At 35.4% G+C, this 9,207-nt stretch overlaps 1 protein-coding gene across 2 annotated transcripts in view; it reads left to right on the plus strand.

The window, feature by feature from the left end:
• The window catches only part of ankrd11 (ankyrin repeat domain 11), a 111,786-nt gene extending 103,084 nt beyond the window's left edge, over window positions 1-8,702 (plus strand). For both annotated transcript variants that reach the window (XM_088614401.1, XM_088614402.1), the window contains 3 exons: window positions 33-176; window positions 979-1,071; window positions 1,941-8,702. In XM_088614401.1, the coding sequence (XP_088470527.1) occupies window positions 33-176; window positions 979-1,071; window positions 1,941-2,126 (423 nt within the window). In that variant the 3' untranslated portion in view covers window positions 2,127-8,702. The remainder of the gene's footprint in view (window positions 1-32; window positions 177-978; window positions 1,072-1,940) is intronic.
• Window positions 8,703-9,207: the final 505 nt, after the last annotated feature.

The following is a 9,207-nucleotide window of genomic DNA, read 5'->3' on the forward strand; positions in this document are numbered from 1 at the left end:
ATGGGAAATCTCCTTTCCCCTGTGTTTTACAGGAAAAGCTGATAGTTTCATGCGAGCAGGAAGTCCTCAGAGTTCACTGCAGAGCAGCAAGAACGATAGCGAACCAGGCTGTGCCCTTCAGTGCCTGCACCATGCTTCTGGATTCTGAGGTCTATAATATGCCTTCAGAGACTCAGGTGAGTGTTGGTAGAGGGCAGATAATGAATAATTGTAATCTTAGGCAAGATATTAAGTATCATGATTGCCTAAGACGATATCTCTTCTCACATAACAAATAGCATTGAGATGTGATACATGCATAAATTAACATATGCTCTAGTCTGTTGTGGAAAAACTGGTTTGGAGTTTTCAAGCATTTTAATTATCATTGTTTTTATAACTTGATACTTGCAGCTGCCTCAAAAACTATGCTTAAGTTATATATTCAGAATCTAGAATCCTAAATAGTTCATGTACAAGTAATGAATTACTTGTCAGATTGAAACAAGTGTCAACTTAATTTTAAAATCCTCTTGTTTACATTCAAAGCTTTTTGAATTCACTCCTCAGTATTTACCTGTGACTTTCACTTTGCAGATTCTGATTTGTGTGTTCCTGTAGTTTCTCTACACTGTGCTGTACCCCAAACCTCTGCTACACTATCCTAGAATAATTAAGACAGTCATCCGCATTAAGTATTTTTAAATCTGGATTGAAATGTTAATTGGTTTTTGTGATCTTAATGGGATTTTCTTTATTTAGTTTTTCAATTTTGTAATTTAAAGCATTGTGAAGTGGTTTGAGATTGCTTTTTTTAAGTGTTATACAAAATACTTGCAGGTGCCTCTAAAGTTTCTCATTATTAAATACATGTTTTACATGGTGTGTACTCCAGTTTTTACAGAGCGTTTCTAATGGATAGAATTCTAAAATTCTAACATGTAAAAATCTGATTCATAGAAGTCTAACTGAAGAGACATTTTTTTTGTTTTCAAATAGGGTGATGAAAACAAGTCTGTGAGAGATCGCTTTAACGCCCGACAGTTCATATCATGGATCCAAGATGTAGATGACAAATATGACCGAATGAAGGTAAGTATTGCACTGCTTCTGCTTCATTTGAAATGTCTCTGTTATGGGATCAGTCTTAATATTATTTGTATTTTTGCAGAGAAAGATTGGTTTTCTGCGATTGTTAGCCTAGAAATGTCATGCTTAAATAGTTAACCGGTAACTTATTCAGCCATTAAAATAAAAGATTTTAATTGCTAAATTCAGCTTTTTTTAGATGGAACTTGGCGTGTAGTTCAAGCTCACAGTAAATGTGCAGTACTGATCAGATCTTCAGTGTTCCTGTTAATGATCTGACTGTGAGAAACTAAACAATGTTACTAATTTGTTTAAAAAATAATTTCCAGTTTGGTTTTAAAGTGAGCAGCTGGTCAGTGATACAAATTTACAGTGCATGGGTATTAAGCACTGATTTTCACTCTAGAAAAAAATAGTGCTTAATTTACAAATGAGTGTCTTTCAGTTTAAGGCCCATCTCAACAGAATCCTATATTCAGTCATAATATAAGTTATGATGTTGCTAAAGCACTGTATTTATATTGTAAACAGCTATGTTATTTGCAAGAAAAATCACCAGATCTAGGCTTTTTAGAGTTTAGAAGCAGATTCAGCATATAAAAATGGCACTGTACCCGAGTCTTGATTCAGGGAGATGTGTGGCTTAGGACATGGTGCCTTGTCGGAGCAGGCAACCTAAACCAACATCAAAGTCAAAACGTTTGTGGTGTCACTTTATAAACTTAAGTCCTATTTTCTGTAACTTGAACTTGAGTAAGACCCGTGTGTGGACCAAAGATCATGATCACTCAAGTGGGTAGACTACTGATTTTTTTTTTTGTTCCCTTGACATTGATTTCCATTGACTGACTTGCATTTATTTTTTTAATTAGACCTGCCTGTTAATGAGACAACAGCACGAAGCAGCTGCACTCAATGCAGTTCAGAGGATGGAGTGGCAACTCAAAGTGCAGGAGCTGGACCCTGCAGGACACAAATCTCTCTGTGTAAATGAGGTCCCTTCATTTTACGTGCCAATGGTCGACGTCAATGATGACTTTGTGCTGTTGCCCGCATGACAGGAATACTCAAAACTGTAATTGGTAAAAGACAAACAGAACGTATGGTAAGGGCTAGCCAGTTTGAAAAGGAATACTTTCTTGAAAATACGTTAAATAAACTTGCTAATGAATCCCTTGGACAAAAGGAGGAAGCATCTTTTTACCGGGAAAACACAAATTGCACTTTTACCCTACAAGTTTTGATGCTTTCATTTTGATAAAGCAGATGGCTATGCTTTTAAGCTGCCCTCTCCGTATGATTTTTTTTTTTGTAAAGGGGAGGATGTGATTTTCATTTTTTTGTTTTTTTTTGTTCCCAAAAAAATAAAACTAAAAAAAACAACTTGCAGAAATGCAGATCGGAGCCAGAGAAAAGAAGGCGGCAACAGAGGAGCCAGCAGAGCAAGAGGAAAAAGGGGTGGGATGCATACAGACATTAGTGGAGAGCCTATTAATACTGCCCTTCAGAGCTACTATAGAAGCATTCAGTGACTGTGCTCAGCATCTCCCCTTGCTCTCTCTACTGCAGCTGCTCCGTGACATTTTTGGAAGTAACAGCAAACATCCACGGACTGTATCATGCAATCCAATTGGAAAATTAAAGAGAATCGCATGGGGAGTTTTAAGAGGTGTGTATACATGTATGAATCTCTGGTTAGAAGCAATACTTGACACCTTCAGCTTCACAGAATAGATCTCGTGGACACAGATGCTGTATCTGACGAGAAAATGAGGAAGTGGTGATCACAAGTTTGCATGCAGGTTAAATCGGCCTCTACTTCTTTCACAACTAAGTATTCAACACCTGTCCACCGCAAACATCTGCATAAGGCAAAGAAGAATGTTGGAATTCAAGAGGAAAAGACTGCATTCAGAGAAAAAAGTTTTAATGGAGTATATTCTCTTTTTTGGTCTATATTTCTTTACTTGGGCATTTCATTGTTTCTCTTTCTGAGAAAGTGACTTGAAACACTACAGAGCCAATATTAGTTTAAAGGAAAAAAATGAAAAAAAATGTATCCCGTAAATTCTGTACAGTTTTTATATACGTTAACCAATGTATTCTCGCTGCCTTCTAGATAATTTATTTTGCCACACATTACTGCACAGTTGTAAATAACTTATGTACTGTAACATCACTCTCAGTTAAATGTAAAAAGAAATAAATAAAAATTATCTTTGTATGTACAGTTCACTTTTGGGCAGCACTTTTCCCTTATAACATGGGCCAAAATATGTACACATTTTCAGTATTTTAAAGAGTCTCCCGTGCACAGAATTGAGACAGACACCCCACATTCATTAGATTGCAGGTGAGCAATTAGACAAGTGGTTAAGAATAAAAAAATTACTTTGTTAGAAACCCCTGCACTCTTTGAACAATAATCAGACTGTAACAACTGCAATCATATTCTTCAGATGTAGCAGAATGGTTATGAGATAATGTAAAAAATAATAAAAATAAGCTTTGCTAAGACAAAATATTTCAAAACCAAGAAAATGCCTTTTATAGTCAGCTGTTAATCTGCTCATACATTGTGTAAATAAAGGTACCATGCTACAAATCTAGAACTAATTCAGAAACTATTGTTGCTACATTGTAGTAGACATTACATAATACTAAGAATTCAGAACACCATAAATTATTATGCATATGTACGTGGCATTTATAACTAGGGGTCTACTCAATTCGCAATTTCACAGAGATGAAATCACATGGCCAGTGAAACTAACTTTCAAAATTTACTTCTTAAATTTGATTCCCTTGACAATGCGATTTTGCCCAGTGGATCTTTGAGAGCCTCTGTTTTAACTATTGTTAACTCCTATAAAGTGAGCCTGCCAACAGGCAGGGAAAACAGTCAAGTTGAAAGGACAGATGATTGTATAGGATGTAAAGTGATACCATCCAATCAAGCTAAGTATGTATCCTTCGTGTGAAGCAATTATAAGCGGAACGTTTCCATGCAGATTGTGGTAAAATACTTTATCTTCCGTTGTGACTTTTCATTGGTTCAGAGAAGCATAAAATCAGTAGCATTTGGCTTTGGAATTGTCTCAAACAGGTCTACTGGCGATGTAACAACCCCCAGCAAATCCTTAAGTTAGACTGTGTTCAATGTTTAAAGGACAAAAATAGTGTAGCCGGAGGAGAGGCAACAGTGGAACTAATGGAAGACTTTGCTGCTGTCATCATATTTTAAGAAAAACAATGGATAATCTATTTCAAAGCAGTAGCACAGGTAGCATCTAGTAAAGGCTTAAATTTCTAAACCTTTTCTCTAAGCTTTTGGATTGTTCCATCTATTGTATTACTCAAGAATATTAAGAAATTACCTCCTACATTTACTATTATTGCTGTAACCAGTCAATGAGTATAAGTCTCTGCGAGTTTAGTAGACCCCTAATCATAACTATGAAAGCAAATCCAGGTTTGAGCTTGTTCTATTAATCAACGGGGTTATATATATAAATTATATGTAAGTATGGTTGTAATTTCTAAAACCAAGGATAATACTGATTTTTTTAGATTCCTGAATTTTTATTATTGTCAATGCCTCTCTTTCACTGAGCACTCAATATATTAAACATCCCTTCATATTAATTTGGTTTTATACTGAAGACCCTGCATGGCGTTTTTCCAGCAGTCAAGTTATTTCTTCATAACCCTAGCTTTAATCTGTTTTGTCCTTATTATGATACAATATATAGACCTAAAACAGTTATGGGTATAAGTACATATGTAATTTTAAAACATTTGATTGACACAATCAAAATTAGTGGCATTTCAAATGTTTGTATTCTTACAAAAAATGCCACAACTCGCCCAACTCAGCCATCTTTCAGTATATTTCAGCCTTAATTTGTTCTTCCTTAATTTAAAATTTTAACAATACCTTTCCATTGATCTATTTGCTGTCTATTGGTCTTGTAGGCCTCAGTATCACTTCACTACTAGAGGATGCAAAAAAATAACCACAGTTGTCATACTTCAGTTGTTATAGCTTTTCTTTATAACAACTTTTCTTAAAATAGACTACTTTGTCACATCCATTTGGAATAGCCAATTGTGATTTTCATATCCTGTCTACAAACCGGACAGACAAAGTCAATGGAGGATTCTGACGTGTAGGCTGGCTCCTCTGGCCTTCCTACCTTTGAGTCACTCATTTTGAACATGCCACATACTGTACAACACAGGCCTGTACCTGAGGTGCGGTGCTGATTTATTGGAGAGGCTCTTTCGTTACTCAGAGCACCAAGCTTCTAGGGTCTATATCAACTCTACCCCCATGGCACACAGCTCATACAGATTCGAACCCGAGTTCGACTCCTGCTTAAGTGCCGTTGCAGGTTGAGATGCTGAGGAGGCCCCTAACAAAACTTTTTTTTTAATTCTAAGAATTTTCAGTATAGACAACATGTAGGTTACCTTGGTATTGACATTCTAAAGACGAAATGCAGGTTTCATCAGATATCGAAAAGCAACACACAACTGTTTTTTGTGTCACGCACACATTACAAAAAAAAGTAGCTGTTTGTTTCATGGTTTGGCCTTTTTATTCAACTTTATCACCTGTTTTGGCTTTTTTTAGAAGTACAAGATTTTGCTTTATTAAAAAATCTTTGTGAGCCATACAGACTTTAAAATAAACACTCATTGATTTGGAATTACTGCTCTAATGCTGGACTTTTTAACCATTCATTTTAGACCCAAAATACTCAAAAAGTATATTTTCAACCAAAAACCTTATTGCAGTAATGAAAAAGGATTAGAGGTTGGTGAAAGAAAGGCAGTCCACCTTACACTAATATGTAAGTGTTCATTGCATTTTTTTTTAGTAAGCTGTTGTACCTGTTTTTAAACCATAAAGAGAATATATAATCGTCAAGTCTATGTGAATGTTATGGTTTCTTTTGTTTTTATCTTTGCGTTTATAACGGTTATTCTGCTTGTATCATGTACTCTTGTTCAAATAGTTTAACTGTGGGGCTCAGTCAGGACAAAAACCCATTTTTGCCTATTCCCAACATGCTTTTTATTTGGTTTTGTAAGTACAGACACACAGTATTCATATGCAGAAAAAGGTGCAAAATGGAGTGTGGAGAAAACAAGCTTGTCCATTATTTCAGTCCACGTAATTACCATAGGTGTGATTAAGGTTTTCAGTATCTTGGTTGTTACATTTAGGGCAATCGTCTTAATCTGTTTTTGTCTGTCTTGGTGGATCGTTCTTGGCTTGTTCAGAATGACTCTTAGCCATATGAACTCTCCGCACGCCTGAGCTCATAAGATCACGCACTGGCTGAGCTATGTGCGTTACCTGTCTGGTACTTCTGGGAAAATGAAAATATAAGCCACCTATCTGGTCTGTTGCAGTTTCTGAGGCCTGTATTTTTGTAATCAGTGGAGGTGTAGTTTTCTGAACAGGTTGAAATATATAATTGGGCCAATAACGCAGAGCATTGGAACTGTCCTGCAAATTTCAGAAAAATGTAAATCGGTGCCCTTTTTTATATTTGGTGGGTCTGTAAGAATTGGGTGCGTCTGTGTGTGCATATATGCATGCGTGTATAAGGGTGCAGCAGTTTTAAGTAGCTCTCATTTTAGAATTTATTCTAATAAAGTCAAAAGCTCAGATGCATAGAATTCCTACAATAGTATAAATAATAGGATCTTCATAAAATAAGTCAGTATTTGTACTTCAGTGCTTCAATGTTATCTTCTTTTAAGTTGATTAAATTTCTTCTTTGGTCCCAGAAAATACTAAATGCATTGTTTCAAAATGATTGTATTGTTTTATTCTCCACTACTAACATTTATTTGAATGCTATTTTTATGTTGTCTTTTGTAAGTATACAAATACGCTGATCTAGGTGACAGCGAGCTGATCAAAACTGTCTTGCACCTTTATTATATATTCACACATCCACACAAAGTTTAATTGTAGCATATTCTCAACTCCAAGCAGATCATGAGTAAGATCTCTGATTTCGGCCATTGGATATATGCACAAATACTCAGACTTCACAAATGTTATTTGAAGATGCTAATTTAAATCAAAAACTGACATCTGCACCAAGAGAAAATTTATGGTTTGGAATGAATTCTGTATGTCTGTGCATTTTCAAACGGTATTTAAAATTTGATGTCTATATAGTCTTGTATTCTGGTATGAAGCATAAACACGTGTAGCATGTTGTCACATTGCTTATAACAGAATGTATACTGTCACTTTCCTCTTTCCTACTGTTGTTTACAAGACATAAATCATCGATTTTGTCATTCAAAAGTTGAGCCCTGCCTTTATTTCTTTCCTATAAAGGCTTGAAATTGTGAAGATGAATGTTGAAAGACTGTTTACCAAGGAAAGTGTAGACTTCAGTATGAAACTGTTGCTTCCATTTCTCTGACTGTAATGAAAACCACCTTTCAATGTAGGGCTTTCAAGAGGTGGAAATTGATATGTACCTACTATAAAATGTCTTTTGTTAGCGTTAAAAAAAACTATTTCTCTTACAGCTGGTAGAATTCTATTAGTGTTCTTAATTCTTTTTCTAGTCCAGCAAGTGACCCCCCAAAAAACAGGCTACTTGGTTCACATAAGATTTTCCAGATAGACTGTCACACTCTTTTTACTCAAGAGTATGTAATTTGTGTAATTAGGATATAGGAAATGTTTGCTGACATTTGCAAATTCAATGGCATTTACATGACAAATTAGGTTTTCAGATTGGTATGCATTCTTCATTATTCATGGAAAAGAATGCTTCAGCTAGTATTTTTTTCTCCATAGATCATGCCCATTAATGCATCATCATTACAGTGTCATGTTTCACGACAACAGGTACTGACCTTCCTCTCCATTAAAAGCACTTAGCAGTCAGCTAAAGTCTGTTTTTTGTGACTACTGTTTCATCTGCAATGTCATACCTCTACTGCTAAAATGTTAATTCGGTCTTTAAACGTCTAACATAAAATAATACTGAACATTCAAAATGTGCATCACAATTTCAAGCCTTGCATATGTTCATTTTTGTATTAACCTAAACCGGAAAGTAGCTGTGTTTTAAAAATTAATAAAGCATGGAGAACTACTCTTTAAATGGTGAAAAAATATTTATTATCTTCTGACACCTGTGGTATGTTGGAGTCAAGTCTCTGCTGTGTAAATTTCCCTCTTGTAATGCATAATGAGACATTGTATATAGCTGTAAATAACTCACAGGACGTTTTGCACCCTTCTCTTTGTACTAGTCTAAACTTGCGTAGAATGTGGGGTCAAAACAGCGACGAGACAGTGCGCTGTTGGTGATGTAACAATGTAATTTTTTTGTACAATGTAGTTTAATTGTGTACATATTGTTGGAGCAGCTATGGGGTTTGTTGATGCTGTTGTCAGTGCTGCTACAGTTCCAGTACTGTCACCTCTAGCTGTATGATTTCCTGCAAAAAAATAAAAAAAACTTAACTGAGAATAAGAAAAAAAATAAAATAAAAATGTTATTTTCTACAGTTGCATGTACAGAGAGCGCGAGAAATGCTGTTTGTCCCTCAGAGATTATGTTCGTAAATAAATTTTTAAAATACTTTTTGAGTCTCGGTTTCCTTGTTTTTAAACTGTTTAGTGTTGTCATGAGCATAAGCCTGCACCTCAGGCAGGTGTACTTTTAGTCTGCCTGTCTGGTACATGATTAAGGAACAGAATATCATACAATGTGGCATTTCAGGGTGTATTAACCTTCTTGCTCAGCTTTTTTTGCATGCAATTTTGCAATCCATGTCTTTTCCAGTCACTTCAGTACAGTCGGCAAGAATCTGTGTTCCAGGTTACCTGTATGATGTGATCCTGGCCTGGAAGGTTTTGGAAGAATTTCAGGTTGCTGATACCACAGAACCTTAAAGCAGCTGAAAGTAATTTTCATACCCAAGATTTATATCTTTTCTTTATTCATATTTTGCAGTCCTGTGATATAAACAACAGTTTTGAAATGGTTAAAAAAATAAGTTTACAAAGACCATCTTACAACATTTCAAAACGTTTAAGTCCTTTTCAGGTTAGGAGTTGCTGTGGTCTCTGTAAAACGATTAAGTATT

Source organism: Lepisosteus platostomus, chromosome 20 (genome assembly GCF_059453375.1).
Source record: "Lepisosteus platostomus isolate fLepPlt1 chromosome 20, fLepPlt1.hap1, whole genome shotgun sequence".
Classification (NCBI taxonomy): domain Eukaryota; kingdom Metazoa; phylum Chordata; class Actinopteri; order Semionotiformes; family Lepisosteidae; genus Lepisosteus; species Lepisosteus platostomus.